Source organism: Geotrypetes seraphini, chromosome 13 (assembly GCF_902459505.1).
Source record: "Geotrypetes seraphini chromosome 13, aGeoSer1.1, whole genome shotgun sequence".
NCBI lineage: Eukaryota > Metazoa > Chordata > Amphibia > Gymnophiona > Dermophiidae > Geotrypetes > Geotrypetes seraphini.
The window spans coordinates 22,890,292-22,909,665 of record NC_047096.1 but is presented as its reverse complement, the minus strand read 5'-3'; the positions used below and the strand labels follow the sequence as shown (position 1 = coordinate 22,909,665).

Here is a 19,374-nt window from a genome sequence, read left to right as displayed (position 1 = left end):
GAAACCCGTTAAAGTTCAAATAATATTAACAACCCCTTATAAAAATAAAAATAATCCAAAAAGTCATCATAAAAACGGATTCTCCTGGCCCCTAAAAATAACTGCTTAGTTTGCAATGATTAAGAAAAAAAAAATGCAATAGCCTAAAATAAGAAAAAAAATACCAACCTGTAGAAACCGGAAGTGTAGGATCTGCTTTTCTAAACTTAATCTTGAATGATCCAGAATTAAAATAGACGAAGAATTTCACGTCTCCCTGCTCTTCGACAGTTATTCCTGAAATAATGTCCCGTGTCTCTCACTTAAAATTCAACATTAAAAGTTTCCACTATGCTTACCAGCTTGGAGCTAGATTGCCATATTCTCCATTGATTAAGTTAATCTAAAGATCAGTTTGTGGGCTGTGAAATTAGAGAGAATTCATTTCCTCTGAAAATCTAAACCTTTTATTGAGTAGATTCAGATGGAAATGTCAGCTCCTTGGACCTGAATCCTTGGTCTTTCTGATCAAAATTACTTTACTCTGAAAAACACAAAAGAGTGAAACCCCTTTAACCTTTCTGGAAAAAAAGGCTTCTATATTGAATTACAGAATTAGCATCAAACAGCAAGAGCTAAAAACACTAAACAGAGAAACTGTACCTCACATTTAAATTAAAATTCCAATATTTTATAAAAAGGCTTATTTCGTTTCAGGCATTTGTTGTAAATTGGCCTTGTCTGAATGAGTTTTTGCTAGTAAACAAACTCATTAAAAATTAATGAACGTTTCCTTTTTTTTTGTTGTTGTTCTGGTCCAGTGTCTTTCCTCAGACTTAGCTGCAGGTAAGGAGCTGGTCTGACAAGATTTGTTACATTTTACCAGAGACTCTTTCAGATCACAAGAAGTTCTCAGATTGCAAAACTGACTCGCTCTCAACAGAGTACAGAGGGTTCTAAAAAGGACCAATGCTTAGAGATCTCATGGCCTAGATTATGAAACTAAAGTTCTGGAATATGAATAAAATCTATAATATAATAAAAGGCTTAGCCGCGCATGCGCACTCCCATCGCGTGTTCCGTTTTCCGTGCGCTGTAGGGCACCGCAGATAGGAGTGCGCATGCGCGCGAAACACTCTCTCTCCTCCCCCGAGGCGGATGTCGGACACGGCGGCTGTCGGCCGTGCTCCTTGCCTGAAGTCCGATGCAGTCGGGGATCTTGAGAGGAGCCGCTGCTGCGTCTTTCAACTGAAAAATATACTTGGCCGCCCGAAGCTCTCTCTCTCCCTCCCTCCCCTCCCCCCCAGAGGCGGATGTCGGTCGCGGTGGCTGCAGACCGCGGCGGCCGAACCCGGATGGCATTTTAAAATAAAACAGCTAAGTTTGTAAAAGATGGCTTTTCAACCCCCCCCCCCTCCCACACCAACGCCGACGCAATACCTTTTAACAGACTGGCGGGCAGTGGGAGGGGTTTGGCGAGCAAGATAGTTTTAACAGACACTGCCTATTTAAGAAGCTGCAGTAGCGGTGTGAAAACAATCTATTCTTCTTCCAAAAATGTATAAACTGGATCTTCCCGTAGATCAAAAAGAAGCTGCATTTTTAGAGAGAAAGCAAGGGAGAAGGGCTACTGCTGGACAGGGGGAGCAGGGAAGGGGTGCCGCTGGACAGGGGGGAGAGAAAGAAAAAAAAAAAAAGAAAGAAAGAAAAGAAAAGCCTAAGTCTGCACATATATTCTAGCACCCGTTAATCTAACGGGCTTAAACACTAGTAATAACAATATTTGGTTATCTAGAATACAATTTGAACAAAGAAGATTTCTAACTCTTTATAATTTGATTCTTGGAGAACTGCCCACACAGACGTGGTGGTAGAAAGTGCGCGTATTGCTTTCTGTGTTTGATGTTAAAGGCAAGTTCTAAAGGGGAGAAGGTACATGAAGCATTAAGAAAAGGTCACCCAACTTCCTTTTGTCTTCTGGAATAGTGAATAGCAGAAACAACTCAATACAGGTTTTGATTTAAGCAGAAGGCACCAGTTCCCTGGCCAAAACAGAGCCTTCTCTCATGTTCTTTAGGGTTGTTCACTGATGCCACTTCAAAGAGGCAGCACCATGGCACTCTGACCCTTCCCCCCCCCTGCTATTCAGTCCCAGAGCTCCAGGAAAGAAATCTTGCCCTCATTCTCTGGTGTTGTCTATGGGTGCTAAAATCAAGTGTGGCAAAAGCAGATCTTTGGGAGGTAATTTGCAATCAAATCAAATAACATCTCTGGAAAGAAATTCCCACCTAGACCAAAATAATGAACTTCAATGTTACAAAGTAAGGATTAGAGAATGACACGGGACAAATTTGTCCCCATCCCCATGGGAACTCAATTTCTCCATCCCGTTCCCACGAGTTTTGTCCCTGTCCCTGTCCCATTCCTGTAAGCTCTGCCTTAACTGCACAAGCCTCAAACACTTATGAGGCTGGAGCTTGCAGGAATGGGGCAGGGACAGGAAAATAATTCACCAGGATGGGAAAATGAGTTCCCACGGGGACAGCGAAAAATTTGTCCCTGTGCCATTCTCTAGTAAGGATCTTCATATACATAGACCTGTCTTAGTCCCAGTTGTCCTTCGTAAGAACTCACTTAAAGGCCAAAGCGGCTCCCAATAAGACATACATAATAATAAAAACAAACACAACAGTCATGATACACAAAATCAAGAAAATTGTCCTACCCAAAATAGCTCTTCACCTGTTCTCAAAAGGCCTCTTATTGCCTTGGTCTAACTGTCCCAAATTTACTTCAGGTAAATGCTTCAATAGAGTGGCGGCTGCTGGCTTAGCTCATTTAGGGCTTTCCCTGCCAGTTCCAGAGCCCCAGGTGATCAGGGTGTCCCTTGCCGGCTCTGGTGCAGGTGAAGTCTTGGGTCTGTTTTTTATTGGGGGGGAGGGGGGTTTGGAGTTTTGTGGTGGGTGCAGCTGTTGTGTGTGTGTTGTATGACTGCACAACACACACACAACAGCTACCAGCAGCTCCAGAGCTGCCATAAAAGTGCAATCGCAAAAGAAGGGGGGGGGGGGGGAGAGGTCATTCCCTTTAGTACATCACAAGGAGAATACATTAGAATACTAATGAGCTCCTTGTAATATATTTGCATAGTGTTCTCGGTGACTGCTAGGAGGGTTGGAAACAGCCATGGAGAATCCTTTTGAACATCGGGGCCTGGAGTGGAGCATTGGTCTAACCCAGCACGAAGGGTCTCAATGCTCTATTCTTTTATTTCTAGCACTTCTTAAAATAGAGTAGCAGCCTTTCTTTATTTTTAAATACTGCCTAAAGTATGAACGCAAACACTGCTTTCCCCGTTGGGGATTGCAGTACTTACTTTGCAAATAGAGTGTTCGATTATCTTACCCTAACACTTATATTACCCTAAAGAGTGTTCACGTGATCCCTCTAAGACTGTTATAGGCTTCATTCTCACTTCATTCACGTCTTTACTCCCACATTTGCATGCCAACTGTGCAACACTAATACAAATCTCATTTACTCAGACACAACATCTGTAACTGTGATAGGCCTCTGACTGTAGTGCTGCTATCTGGCCTGCATAATTAGGGCTTTTTCTGTATGCATAACATGATCCGTTTGGACAAACGGTCTACTTAGCTCTGCAGCATAGGAGACCAAGTATACAAAACCATGAACAGGAGGGTAGTAAAGCTTCTTCACAAATCTCATGTGCCCCTTCTACCTCTCCCAAACAAGTTTCTCTACCTTCCTCGAAAAATGATTCCTTCTCCTCATATGCTTGCTGCACAACTGAGTGGCCTGCAGAATTTCTACAGGCTCCAGTGGTGCATGTCACTTTTCTGCTCATGATTATCAACATATGCACAAGCCCATGTAGCAATTCCTTCTTAGTTTCTCCCATTTCGGCAGGTAAGAACCTAAGAGTCGCTATGCTGGGACAGATTGAAGGTCCATCAAGCCAAGTATCCTCTTTCCAACAGTGACCAACCCAGGTCACAGGCACTTGGCAAGATCCCAAGGAGAAAAACAGATTTAATGCTGCTTATCCTAGGGGTAAGCAGTGGATTTCCCCAAGTCCATCTTTAATAATGGCTTATAGATTTTTGTTGTAGGAAATTATCCAAACCTTTTTAAAAACCCTGCTAAGCTAACTGCTACCATCACATTCTCTGGAACAAATTCCAAAGTTTAATTACACGTTATATGAATAAATATTTTCTCCCATTTGTTTTAAATCTACGACTTAGTAGCTTCATTCCATGCCCCTTAGTCCTAGTATTTTTGGACAGAGTGAACAAGTGATTCACATCTACCCTTTCCACTCCATTCAATATTTTATAGACCTCTATCATATCTTCTCTGAGCTATCTATTCTCCAGGCTGAAGAGCCCTAGCCACTTTAGCCTCTCCTCATGAGGAAGTTGTCCCATCCCTTTTATCATTTTCATTACTCTTCTCTGTACCTTTTCAAATTCTACTATATCTTTTTTGAGATGCAGCGACCAGAACTGCACACAGTATTCAAGGTGCAGCCACACCATAAAGTGATACAAAGGAATGATAACATTTTCATTTTTTTTCCCATTCCTTTTCTGATACTTGCATTCATGTGGGTCTAAGGTAGATCCTTGTTAGATGAACCAAATTGGGTTGTCTATATATTCTGTACTTTGAACTACTAATAGGCTTTCAATTCTGCATAGCACAAGGATGGGCAGCCTTGGCCTCAAGGGCTGCAACCTAATCAGGTTTTCAGGATTTTCCCAATGAATAAGCATAAGGTCTATTTACATACAATGGAGGCAGTGCATGCAAATAGATCTCATGCACATTCATTGGGGGAAACTGTGAAGACCTATTTGGGTTGTGACCTTTGAGAACCAAGGTTGCCCACCCATGCCTTTGCAGAACCATCCTATATTCAATGACTTATAATTACATGTATTGTTTAATATTTTTAAAAAAAACATCAAACTACCATAAAATGAATGCAAAATACAGAAGTAATTTTTCATCCAAATATTGACCTATTATATAAAAGTAATTACAGATTTCGTACCGTATGTCTGGTTGTGAAACCAATATGGACTTCTTGTGGTGATTGAAGACTTGAGGCAGTGCTTCTCATCCCATTCCTCCGAGCGCACCCAGCCAGACATGTTTCCAGGATATCCACAAATATGTATGTGTGTATTGGGGGTAAATGGAGGTACGTCACTCTGAAGATATCAATTACAGATAAGAATGATTCCAACTTGATATTCCTGTTTGCAATGATGTGTGTCTCTTCAAAGCTTCATTAACACTTTATATTTCTGACATAAACATGGGAGGTTTTTTTTCCATGTTGCAATGATTAAACTGGGCCAGTTATTTTTTTTTTTTGCCAGCAATACGGAATCATTTGATACCCGTCTGAGCCCAAGCTATTCTCACTATAAAACTGTTGTTTTTGAATCATTGAGAATAACACTTGGAAGCATATTTTCAAAACACTTAGGACCCCTTTTACAAAGCTATAGTAGTGATTCCCAAGCAGTAAATGTGACACGGCTGCATTGTAATGGATGCACTCACTACTACGGCTTTGAAAGAGGGGACCTTAGACTTACAAAGTTACATAGTATCCTATGGAACTTTGTAAGTCTAAGTGGTTTGAAAATTAGCCCCATAGACAATTATTAGATTTTTCCTAAATAATTTACATATATCTATTTACAATCGACTCCACCTAAGTGCATGTCGGTTAAGCGCACGCTTCGGTTATCCGCACCCTACCACCACAGTCACATTTTTTTACATTAAAGTCAATGGACGTAAACTCCGGATTTTTGCAATTCTGATAAGTACACAATCCGCTTATGTGCACTGTCATAGGTCCAACCTCTATTTTTTCACATTACGTTCACTCCGGTTAAATGCAATCACGTTCCGAGTGGGAATGGCTAGGCTTCACACAGCAGCTGAAGCACTGGGACAGCTGGAAAAGTGAGTGCTCCGCTTCCACTCAAGCTGTAGGGCACAACTTTCCTGTACTTTACGCTCCAGCAGCCCATGCACTATATTTAAACTGAGCCGGCTTAACTACAGCCTCCCCCTCCCCCAACTCCTATTAAACGCACACTTCGTTTAAGCACACGTGGTGACCTTTTTAGTGCAGGCCAGCTTGCTGAATGCTCTGTGCTACTCCCAACGCTCATACGAATTCTATGAGTGTAGGGAGTAGCGCATTCAGCGCACTGGCCTGCGCTAAAACCGCTATCGCAGTTTTGTTAAAAAAAAAAAAAAAAAAAAGGGGGGGGATAGTAACATAATAAATGATGGCAAATAAAGACCTGAATGGTACATCCAGTCTGCCCTGTAATCACAAGTTCATGATTAAATTTTTTTTTCTTTGTTATTTCTGGTTATAGGCTGTAGTCTACGCAGTACTGACCTTAGGTTCCAACTACTGGAGTTGCTGTTGAAAATCACTCCAGCCTATCCAAACCATCTCCTTTTGCGGAATTCAGACCATTCAAGTTAGCTCATTCATATTCTAATTAGCGATCCTCTGTGTTCATCCCACGCTTTTTGGAATTCCATCAGTTTTCCTTTCCTCCACCTCCCTCAGTGAAAAAGAATTTCCCAACATTACTCTTAAATCTATCACCCCTCCACCTCACTTTGAAACTTGCCCCAGGAACAAAGTACCTATGGATCCTTGCCTCCTTTCCTGCTAGTATTTTAATGGGAAAGAAAACCATGCAGCTTTGAAATGACAATCTATGCAGGATATTGTCATCACATAACCTAAGCTACACTGCGCACTTTTATTTGGGCTGAAGGAGGGTGATTTGCGTGTGGTCAATCACTGCAGGTAAATTGTGTTTTATCGAGGTAAATAATTGAAATTTGTTTTCTCTGCAGCCCTATAAAACTGAATAAATCATTCCATTCATTAACAGCGGTTATAATTTATGTTTCTTTGTTATCCTGTTGAAAATGTTCTTCGCCCAAATAACAGCTTAGGTATTCAGCATACTTTTATGAGTACAGATATTTTTGAAGCGCCTAAAAAAAAATGTTGGCGAGTTCATTGTTAATGCCCTGCACTGGGTAATGCAAAGGCTGGCTGGGGGCACCTTTTTCCCTGAAGTCTTTGTATCATACTTTCACTTTAAAAGATGCTTAAGAGAAAATTAACTGCAGAGATTTTCACTCTAGTTTTTCTATGGACACCTTTGCTAACCAAAACTGCACTTGCCGTTTCCTTCCTCCACCATATATTGCTGGGAACATCTCTGCTATACCATGGGAGAAAGCACACATACACTGTGGACCAATGCACACAGAATAAACAATTTTCAAATAGCCCATTTCCGCATCTGCATTTTTGTGCAGAAATGACTAGGGGTGGGTAGACAGAAAATTTGTTTCCTTTTGTTATTTTTTCCACTGATGTTTTTCTGTTTCTTTATCGCATAGTAATACACATTTTAATGAAATAAATAACAACACACACTAGTTACCTACGCAATAAACAAAATAGCCCAGGGTATTACAAAAATAATACAAAAAAAAAAAAGCACAAATGACTTTGAAAATTGCCTTTTAAAGGTCTTATTTTTTTTTCTTGAGGACTATAAGGTAAAGGAGGTGACATGCTCCTACTGAAGCTCTAGCATCAGTTTTTTCCACAGATTTTGTAAAAATCTAGATTCAGCCTTCAGAGATGACCAGACTGAAGAACTTCTTTAAAGACAGGCATCTGCTTTCTCTGGTTAATGATTTCTTTGTATTACAGAAAAGAATGGCGCATGTCTTACTAAGCTGTTGAAAAGTGTTATCCCTGCAGGCATGTTCTCCATTCCAAAATAAGTCCAAGAGCTCAGCTCTGCATGTTGACAGTGGGAAGTAGACTGGTCAACAATACACAGTAGTTTGGGGTTTTAAATATTCCTTACTACATGGCACATTGTGCAGATCCAGCGTCAGCATTTGTACTACCAAAATCCTTTCATTTGCCTCTGTCCCACAAATCACTATCCCAGCAGTTAACACTGAAGGCTAGTTCCTAAGTGAAATGTAGTGATTTTTAATGTGCCGACTGCTGCAGACAGAATTCCCCACATTCTGTATAGGTCACCCAAAGGTTAGGGTGCAATTCTGACTGCAAATCACAAACCCGCATCTAAAGTAATTAGCTAATTGATGATAATTGGCCTTAACAAGCGCTAATTGCCATCAGTTACTGGTTACACATGTATCTGCAATTCACAACTATTCTATAAACTGTGCAGCTCCAAAGGGGATATGGCCAAGGGAGGGAAATGGGCGGCTCAAAGGCATTCCAAGACTTAGGTGCAGAGTTCTGGAATACTGCCATTGCCTCACCTGACAGTAGTCAGGCCCGAGCGCTTACACCAACCTTTGGCCTAGTTAGGCATGAAAACGACTCAAGCCTAACTGTTAAAGACTTCATACTTACCGCACATTAATTTGGTGCCATTTATAGCATCTGGTCCAATGTGACCCAGATCGTTACTGCTAGGTCTATTCCGAGCAAGTTAGGACTTCTGTGTGGAAGGTCCTACTTGCTCAGATAGTTCTTTTTTTTATTTACTGGTGATGCCTAAATAACTTCCATATCCACATCAACTCCACAGCAGCACGAACTGGAGTGCTGTGGTAGACAGCACTCATACGCATCAGCATTATCTATTAAACGCTGTTGAATGTTTGCTCTAGGCCTGGTCAACACAGTTTAACTGGGCAGGAATTTTCCTGCCCAGTTAATTTATTTTCAATAGCAATCCCATATTTTCTAGATTGAGGAGAAAAATGAAAAACAGACACAAAAAAATGATAGCAGATAAGGCCATATGGCCTACCCACACCATCTACTCTCCCTTCTTTTCCCTTAAGATCTCTAAGGGCAAAGAAGAAATAGAATGCAGGCGGGAGATGATCTGACCCAGCTTTCCATAAGTGTCCTTCAAGCGCTGATGTCTGGCCTGGATTACCCATTAAAAATAGGGAGCAGGAATTGTTCTTGCAATTTTCATGAGCATAACCTGAGATGTTAGAACCCCAACAATAAAAAAAGTCTCTCTTCCATTCTTTATATAACCTCAATTTCAAAGAAATAGAAATCTCTCTTATATAAAAATCAACCATAATGAAATCAAAAATCTGTAAAAAGTCTGTTTTTTGTGTGCAAGTCTGACAAGGTCATTTCATTTTGGGTTCCACATAAATTTGATCCCCATCCCGAATGTTATAGGAATGAAGTGCTCGTCCACTGAATTTCATCTCCTCAGGACCAAAGGGAGCCTCATGGTCTAAATAGTACACACGCATGTTGTTTGTGGATAACTGTACAACAGTTTTTAACTGCTTCTTAAATTCTGCCACAGTCTGGTCCAGGCGAATTCTCAGTTTTTCAACTTTATCTTCAAAGTGTACTTCAACATTTGCAGTGCTCTGGGGTCGGAGATCCACCTCCGCCAAAGGTTCCAGCTTTCCATATTTTCTTATTAGCTCATGATATCTATGAAATAAATTAGAAATAACTCAAATGATTTCCTTCTAAGATCTTATATACAGTGAATCTGAGCTGTGTGTAAATAATCATGGGCACTGATATTCAACCCCAGATAGATTTAAAGGCACGGGGATTGAGATAAAACCCCAATCTTCACAATCTTCAAATACTGCCCAAGGAAAGATTTAGGGAGGGATTCATCAATGTGTGTGTGTGCTATTGTTAAGATGGGTCATTTTTTACCACACGTTGTCCTAGTTTTGCACAAGTTCTCATTGCATAAAACCCTGTACTAAAATAGCATGTCTTGTGGTAAAATGACCCATCTTAACAGAGCACACATTAATGAATCCCCCCTTAATTTATTTTATATTTGCAGTATATCAAATAAACAGAACTGAAGTCCATAAAATAGTAACATACATGAAAACATGCACAAAATACATAATCTTTTTTTCCCCTAAATAGTTTAAACTTAAAATTTGGGCAAGATTTCCACAGTCTGCTTTGTTACATGCAAATTTTTTTTTTAGTTTTGGGAAATTATTTTCCTTTTCTGATGCTGCACGAAATTAAATCCTTGAGCAAAAACGTTTACATTTCAAAGTTTAACAAGACAATTCCCTTCCAGGCTTATGGAACTGTATATGCTTCCCCTCCCCATTTTATATCTAGGCTTAACCTCTGTTGTTGCTAGGATCACTCCACGTCTATTAATATTTCTAAAGAATCAAGGCAGATTTGCATAGTACCTAGAGGGCAGGACTGAAAGACCCTGATTCTATAAATGGCATCCAGCTCCTGGGCGCCGCTGAACGTGGTTGTCAACCATCCGTTAGGCGCCATCAGGCATTAAAACCTTAGGCACACTGCCATTTAGGCCAGGATTTTCTTGGCCTAAATAAGTACGCCTAAGGTAGACGTCTACTGGTGCCTGAGTGAAACTACATTCAAAATCCGCCCCTAACTGTACCCATTTGCTGGTAGACACCTACCGGCTAATTCATTTTTCAAAAACTTTTTAAAAATTGGTTTTTAATGACATTTTCGATTATCAGCATTGATTAAGCCAATTAAGATAATTAAGTTACGTGCCTAGATGGGTTAGGCGCACTGATTTAGGTAAGCATCTTTTAAAGAATCAGGGCCTAAATGTCTACAGTATATCTGAGTTCAATGTCCTTGTTATTAGAAAATGTAAGTTCTTACCTTTGCTAATCTTCTTTCTTATAAACAGGAATATCAGTCTTGACCAATGGTTATTTACCCTCCTTTGCTACAAAGTCTGTAGACAGCCTAATTTAGGTTTCAGGTTTATTTAAAAATTTGATATACCGCCTTATCAAAATTCAAAGCGGTTTTACATAATATATAAAAACATAGAGTAGAAAGGCATACATTAAAAGCAAATTATAATTATTAAAACAGTCAAACACATAGACGAACATTAACTTACCGAAACAAAATGAAAAAGGGTAGAAATACATTTGTGTAATGAAAAAGAGAGGGAGAAGGATCAAAACAAAAGGAAGGGAACAAAAAATAAATAATCTAGACTTTGTAGAAAAGATTAAAATATTCTTCAGCTCCTCCTCGTCTCACTCTAGGCGGTGCTAGATTTTCTCAGTCTGTATTAAAGCAGTGAGTCAGCCCTAGAGTGGGTACAAAAAGAGAGAGGACATGGGGATTCTCCCAGAGATAACACAAGTCTGTTCTGCTCAACAAAAACAGCATAAAAACATTTTGTAAGACATATTTGAAAGATATTTAATTTGTAAATTTTACACTATTGTAATAAATTCTTCTCCTCCCTGACCATAAGGGATAGTTAAAGTAAACAAACTGACAGGGTGGGCATCAAGACTGATATTCCTGTTTACAAGAAAGAAGATTAGCAAAGGTAAGAATCTATTCTTCCATTCTGGTGCAACAGGAATATCAGTCTTGACCAACGGGACATACCAAAGCAGTCCCCAGTGCCTAGGGAGAAACAAGTGAGCCTGCGGCCAGTACCGCAGAACCAAACTCTGCATCCCTTCTTACTGCTATATCCATCCTGTAAAACTTGATAAAGTGTAGAGGCGAGACCACATGGCTGCCCTACAAATTTTTTCAGGTGAGACAACTCTAGACTCCACCCAGCACGACGCCACCTCTCTGGTGGAGTATGCCTTTACTCCCATGGGAATGTTTTCTGCTTCAGATATAGGCCAAAGAAATTGCCAGTCGAATCTATCTTGAAATGGTTGCCTTTGATGCCAACCGTCCCAGTCGTGCTGCATCCAGGAGCATGAAGAGATGATCCAACAAGCGAAACTCATTCATCATCTCTAAATAACTAAGAACTCTTTGGACGTCCAGGCATTTAAGGATCTTGTCTTCCTCCTTTGCCCCGGAGGACAAAAAAGCCAGGAGACGTATTCCTGGTTTATGTGAAAACTGGAAACTACCTTCAATAAGAAGGAAGATATCTTTCAAAATGAGATATCAATCTCCAAAATCTCGAGGAAAGGTTCCCTGCAGGAGTCTACAATTTTGACTGTTAAATCCATGAGCAAGGCCTCCACTAAGGGCATATTGGGATGGACTTAAAGATCTCAATAACCCTAATAACCTACAATCTTTCAAACAATGCTGAAGCTGTGACCAATGGTAAAATTGGGACACTCCGAAATCAAACTGTCTCAGCTCCTCAAAAGCCTTAAACTCATCCTCATTCAGAAGCTGAGTAACATACATAAGAACATAAGAACATAAGCAGTGCCTCCGCTGGGTCAGACCACAGGTCCATCCTGCCCAGCAGTCCGCTCCCGCGGCGGCCCAAACAGGTCACGACCTGTCTGAATCTCCAGAAGGGGTCCCCTTGCCACCTTGGTTTCCCATTTAAGTCCTAGCTTCCCATCGAAGTCCTAACCCTTCGGTCTTGCACATGCAATACCTGGTTGGGTTTCTATACTTATCACCTGGTTAGCTTTCTATACCTGTGTTACATCCCAGCACCTCTCTCAGTATCCCACGATCCCTTTATCCCTCAGGAATCCGTCCAATCCCTTTTTGAATCCCTGTACCATACTCTGCCTGATCACGAGTTTCAAGTTTCAAGTTTATTAGTTTTTCATATCCCGATCATAAAGCAAATATCTGACCGGTTAACAATAAAAATTTAAAATAAAAGAGTAAGAACGAGTTAATAGTGTATTAAAGAGTATAGGGGAAACATATTAAACATATACAGACAAACACAACCGTGAGGATGGATGGGGAGGAGGGGAAAAGTTACATGATATTAGAAGAAATGATATAGTGGGAAGGGAAAGAACACGGAGGGTAATTGTGCGTGATGTTATGAGATTCCAGGTGTCCACGACCCTTTGGGTGAAAAAAAACTTCCTTGCATTTGTTTTGAACCTATCTCCCTTCAGTTTCTCCGAATGCCCCCTCGTACCTGTTGTCCCCTTCAGCCTGAAGAATCTGTCCCTATCCACCCTCTCTATGCCCCTCATGATCCTGAAGGTATAAGAACATAAGCAGTGCCTCCGCCGGGTCAGACCACAAATACTTTTGTCTTGCCAGTCAGCCCAACTAACCACAGCACCCTGTATCTTTATCTCAGGATTATGCTAACTAGAAACAAGATCAGCTATGGCCATACCAGAGTTTGCCCCACATGGGAGAGTGAAAGAGAGCAGAAAAACCCCTTACAAAAATATGGCAAATACAATTAACCAAACGATTGCAATAAAAACAGAGCACAACCCAACCCATTCAATATTAGCAGACCAGCGTATATAATAATGTAACATATACAGAAACATATGAGCTCTAATTGTTTAATCATGAGGAGCTGGCACAAAGTAGAAGATCAAAGAGCAACTATAAGTCCTCATCTCTCACCAATTGATTTTATTATGTAAACTGCTTAGACAGATTTATAGCTACAGTAGATAATATATCAAATAAAATGAACTTGAACTCATGCTAATGAAACTAGCTTAACTTACTGTGTGATGGGATTTATAGGCTGCAATCAATAAATGAAAAAAAAATACTGCTAAAAACTCAATGCAATGAACATTTATTTCCTAAAATCCAAAATGAATAATTGTTTTATGCAAGCATACCATCAGGGATGCCATTTTGAGGATGGCACCATGCTAGACATCACTCTTGCCCAAACCTCCCCTGGACCATCAATGATTGATTTGATAGGGCTTTGGGGGGCTTGACCTGATGTTCTTGAAGGATAAAATAACACCAGCTAAAAGTTGGGATTATTTTTCCACAATTTATGGTCCTAAATTCAAGTCATGTTAGGAGTTTTTTTTACATAGTAACAGATGCAAAAACATGCATTTTCAAATATAAACACAAAGCTTAGGTATACAGTAGGGCTGCCCAAGTCCAGTCCTTGAGATCTACTGACAGGCCAGGTTTTCAGGATATCCACATTGAATAATCATGAGAGAGATTTGCCTGCACTGCCTTCTTGATATGCAAATCTCTCTCATGCATGTTCATTGTGGATAACCTGAAAACCTGGCCTGCCAGTAGATCTCGAGGACCGGACTTGGGCAAGCCCTGGTATACAGTGTCCCAATTAGTATAACAGTGTCCCAAATAGTATAACAAATAATTCCAAAATTTAAATCTTACCCCTTACTATGTTAGCCCACAATAAACGGAGATCAAGAACTAAGAAAATCTAGGAGAAAATAGAATAATTAAACAAGAAGAGAAACATGTAAGGGCTAGCATGAAAAAAAATTTACCTCCCCACCATTTACTAAGCCGCAGTCGAGGTTTCTACCACTGCCCAGAGCGCTAAATGCTCCAACGCTCATGGAATTCCTATGAGCATTTGAACATTTAGCGCCCCGGGCTACGGTAGAAACCTCAACCGTGGCTTAGTAAAAGATGGCCTTAGTATTTGGCCTTACTTTCAGAAATCACAGATATCAGATATAGACTACCTACAAGTGCTCATTACTATGCAACCTGTAGTGGATTATATATCACTGAAGTAAAACAGTTCAAAATGCATTAGGGCTCTTCAAGCTCCATAAAAGCAGTGCTTCTCAACTGAGTCCTGGAGTACCTCCTTGCCAGTCAGGTAGTATTTCTGCACTAACCAGTTGGTGCAGGAACAAACATCTACTCTTTATTTTAAGAAATTTGACTTTTTTTTAACATATGCCTATTTCAAAGTTAATTAAGGATGCCTGAATATGTCCTGTAATAGTCCATTTTTAGCTGCATTGCTACTACTAATAATTATTTCTAGAGCACTACCAGACATACATAGCGCTGTATCTTGGTTGTGGTGGTGGTGGTGGGGAATTGTCAACATGGGCCACTGTTAAGTCAGGTTATTTTAGCCCGGACCAGATGTATTCCACGTATCATCAAAGGTGGAAACAAGAGCCGGCATCGTTAAAAGGTGACGTGAAAGAGGCTATTAGAGCCAAAAAAAACCCATCCTTTAAAAAACTGAAAAAGGATCCGAATGAAGAAAATAAGAAGAGACACAAAGCCTGGCAAGTTAGATGCAAAGCACTGATAAAGAAAGCTAAGAAAGAATATGAAGAGAAACTTGCCAAAGAGGCAAAAACTCATAATAATTTTAGGTACATCAGAAGCAGAAAACCTGTGAGGGAATCTGTGGGACCGCTGGATGATCAAGGTGCAAAAGGGGTGCTCAGGGAGGATAAGGCCATTGCAGAGAGACTGAATGAATTCTTTGCTTCGGTCTTTACAGAAGAAGATGTAAGAGATTTACCTGAACCGGAAATGGTTTTCAATGGTGATGATGTGGAGGAACTGAAAGAAATCTTGGTGAATCTGAAAGTTATACTAAGCCAAATTGACAAGTTAAAATGTGATAAATCACCTGGAATGGATGGTATACATCCCAAGGCACTAAAAAAACTCAAACATGAAATTGCTCACCTGCTGTTAGTGATCTGTAATCTGTCGCTAAAATCGTCTGTAGTACCTGAAGACTGGAGGGTGACCAATGTTATGACGATTTTTAAAAAGGGTTCCAGGGGAGATCCGGGAAATTATAGACCGCTTTTTTTTTCTGCGGTACCTTTGGTGCCGCTCGACACTCCGAAGAGGAACCCGAGGTTGAAGGGCTAACCTCAATCGGAGCGGAGCGCTTCCGCGGGCGCCTCAAGGTCGGCAGGATTGGGCTCGCTGCCACTGAGACCGGAGGACGCTCCAGCGGGGAAGGCTTCTTAGCCGGCTTACCTGAGGGATGCGACGCCGGCGCGGTATCGCGCGGTGTCTAAGAGGTAGGTGCCGACTGCGTTGGGGCCGAAGCCGGAGTCGGTGCCGCCGAATCCGACATCTCGGTACCAAACAACAACCGCTGTTGAATCTGGCGGTTTTTTAGAGTTCTCTTTTTCAGAGTGGCACAGCGGGTGCAGATGGACGCCCGATGGTCAGGACCGAGGCACTGTAAGCACCAGTTGTGCGGGTCGGTAAGAGAAATGGGCCTCGCGCACCGCTGGCACTTCTTAAAACCGGGTTGGGGGGGCATGAACGTAAAAACGGCTTCTGCCAAATCGAAGGCCGAGGCCTCGATGGTGGCAGCAGGCCCCGCCGGGGCAAACCTGAAAAAATGAGAAAAAAAGAAAGGAAAATTCTTTCCCTTTCTTTTTTTTTTTTTTTTAAAGAAATAAGAAAAGAAATAAAATACCAAAAAGGTTTACGCGAGCGGGAAGGCGTTTGAGAAAAAATTTCAACAGCCGTTGAAAGTGCGTCTTCTTAGCTCCGCGGAAACTAAGAAACTGGGGACCGCGCGCCTCTGTCGGGCGGGAGGGCACTCGCGTGTGCGCGGTGCGGCCTGCTAGAACTTTCCAAGTTCTTAGAGTGCAATCACTCTAAAATTGTCCGTACCGGGGCTCCGTCGGTGCCGTCACCCATCAGTCAAGAATATGCTGCCTGCTTGTCCTGGGATAATAAATTTAATGTAGACAAATGTAAAGTGATGCACATTGGGAAGAATAACCCAAATCACAGTAACTAGATGCTAGGGTCCACCTTGGGGGTTAGTGCCCAAGAAAAGGATCTGGGTGCCATCGTAGACAATATGATGAAACCTTCTGCCCAATGTGTAGTAGCGGCCAAAAAAGCAAACATGATGTAAGGAATTATTAAAAAAGGGATGGTTAACAAGACTAAGAATGTTATAATGCCTCTGTATTGCTCCATGGTGCGACCTCACCTGGAGTATTGTGTTCAATTCTGGTCTCCTTATCTCAAGAAACATATAGTGGCACTAGAAAAGGTTCAAAGAAGAGTGACCAAGATGATAAAGGGGATGTAACTCCTCTCATATGAGGAAAGACTAAAAAGGTTAGGGCTCTTCAGTTTGGAAAAGAGTCGGCTGAGATGTGATATGATTGAAGTCTACAAAATCCTGAGTGGAGTAGAACAGGTACAAGTGGATCGATTTTTCACTCTGTCAAAAATTACAAAGACTAGGGGGACACTCGAAGAAGTTCCAGGGAAATACTTTTAAAACCAATAGGAGAAATTTTTTTTTTCACTCAGAGAATAGTTAAGCTCTGGAAGCATTGCCAGAGGTTATGGTAAAAGTGGATAGCGTAGCTGGTTTTAAGAAGAATTTGGATAATTTCCTGGCGGAAAAGTCCATAGTCTGTTATTAAGAAAGACTTGGGGGAAGCCACTGGTTGCCCTGGATCAGAGCATGGAATGTTGCTACTCTTAGGATTTTGGCCAGGTACTAGTGACCTGAACTGGCCACCATGAGAACGAGTTAATGGGCATGATGGACCATTGGTCTGACTCAGTAAGGCTATTCTTATGTTCCAATGTTCCAATTTTATGCAATGAGACCCTGTGCTTAAACAACCCAACTCAACAGTAGTCCAATTTGATAATTACATTATTAAAGAGTGGGAGGAAGTTATTGTATATTATTCAAAGAGGGATGTGAAGGGGCAGGATTATGCCTGTAACTTTATAAAATTGTTGAGGCTTTTATGTGTTTTTTTATCATCCTTTACAGAATACAAATGCATTTTTAAAATCAAGGTGCTGGGTAAGAAGACATTCTTTAATATGGTATTTTTGAGGAAAAACTTCACAGCATTTTTTTGCAAAAGTTTTTACTGGCACAGTTATTTCTCTGGGATGATTTTCTTTTTAAGGTTGCAGGAGCTGATATTTTTTGGACAAAAGATGAACAAGAACACAGACTTACTCACTTTTGCATAGTTTATCCTGTTTTTGCCTCAAAAATTTGTCTATCTCTAAGCTACCTACAAGAAGCTGCCTTGATGAAAAAAAGTCTGCATTTAATTTTCAAACCTTTAACAGCTATGGAAGAGAAAACTTTTTTAAAGAATGGTTCAAGTTTAGTAATAGAAGAAAAAGTATTGGAGATATTTTTTTTGGTAAGAATGTAAAAGTTAGTCATCAGCTACTTTACATGATTGTTTTTTAGCCATCTCCACTTGCTTCTGTTGTTGGTTGTGAAGCTTTTTCCTTCCGCTTTTGAATTTTATTCAAGTCTAGTAACACGCATTGCAAAACCATCTGTTTCATTTTAACATTTATCATGACAAATTCTACAAGCTTGCTCAAGTTATAAATCTTGCACATATATAAAATACATTCCTCCATGAATTACTTGGAATGTTACAATTTTCTATGCCTTAAAATCATAAATCTTATTTTGTGTCTTTCCAAGAGAAAGGGAGAAACATCTCCGCTACTCGGGCTGGGAAAATGGCACATGCAACTGACTGAAATGACAGAGTGAAAGCTGCTGAACACAGGTAGCATTTCAGGAGCTCTGAGCACTCAGCAGGACACAATTAGTCTTTTGTTTCTATCTTATGCTGAAGATAAATGTGATCAGTGCTGTGCTGCTGGTCCCCTCAGCACATGATGGAGCCCTGGCAGCATGCAGAACCCAGGGGAATCATGTAAAATGTAGGAATTTTCCCTCACAACAGCAGTCTCTGTTTGCCTGTGGGATGAGATGACCTCCACTGCCCACTAGGATTTCCCCAGTGCCTCACACAAATCAAGCCTTCATTGGGATGGGGTGTCCAAACACAGCTTGCTGCCCTGTTCTCACCATAACAAGTAGATACAATCAGTCCTATTTAGAAACCATTAGCACTTAGATAAGAAAACATACTCACCATATCTTACAAACAGTTCCTTAGCCAACAAATTAGCATCTCTGTAAGAGTTCATTAATGTATGTGGAGCAAAGCTTTTAAACAGCCTAAGAACCTGTTCTGCTCCAAGCTGCATCTCCCAAGTCTGCTCCTGCTGTCAATTGCTGAAGCAGCAGCTCAGTCAGTAGAGACTTTCACTACTGCATTGGGAATGCATACACCTCTCCAGCAAAATAAGCTGTAATGGGTTTTTCTAAATTTATTTCAGATACTGCACAGAAAAAGGAGGATGGTTTGAGACATCCGGGTTTTATTTCCATTGCTTTCAACTGGAAGTAAAACCCAGATGTCTCTATTTGTCATCTTTACTTCCATTGCTTTCAGTGAAAATAAAACCTGGATGTCTCAATCCGTCCTCCTTTTTCTGGAGCCATATAATCACCCTATGTACAGATGAAAGAGCTCAAAGATTTATCCAGCTCCAAGATGAAAACATTTACATCTGAAGCACTGGAATTTGAAGATATATGGAGTTAGGCATCAGTTTCTCATCTGTACTTGTCTTATGTGGAATTCAGATAGCTCTTCAATCAAAGCAACACCAAAACTGCGAATTAGAGCTTAATCATTACAGGTGTTTCCCCCACAGGTTCAGTTTGCTGGTACAGAATTCACATCTCCAGGGCT

At 40.8% G+C, this 19,374-nt stretch overlaps 1 protein-coding gene across 3 annotated transcripts in view; it reads right to left on the bottom strand.

The window, feature by feature from the left end:
- Positions 1-7,465: 7,465 nt before the first annotated feature.
- The window catches only part of TBCEL (tubulin folding cofactor E like), a 44,426-nt gene continuing 32,517 nt past the window's right edge, over positions 7,466-19,374 (bottom strand). Inside the window, exons 8-9 of one of the 3 annotated variants that reach the window (XM_033918319.1) lie at positions 14,183-14,231; positions 9,416-9,535 (exon numbers count right to left, since the gene is read on the bottom strand). In XM_033918319.1, the coding sequence (XP_033774210.1) occupies positions 14,222-14,231 (10 nt within the window). In that variant the 3' untranslated portion in view covers positions 9,416-9,535; positions 14,183-14,221. Of the gene's footprint in view, positions 9,536-14,182; positions 14,232-19,374 lie in introns of all 3 variants that reach the window. The other 2 variants (XM_033918318.1, XR_004536785.1) reach the window with 2 other exon arrangements.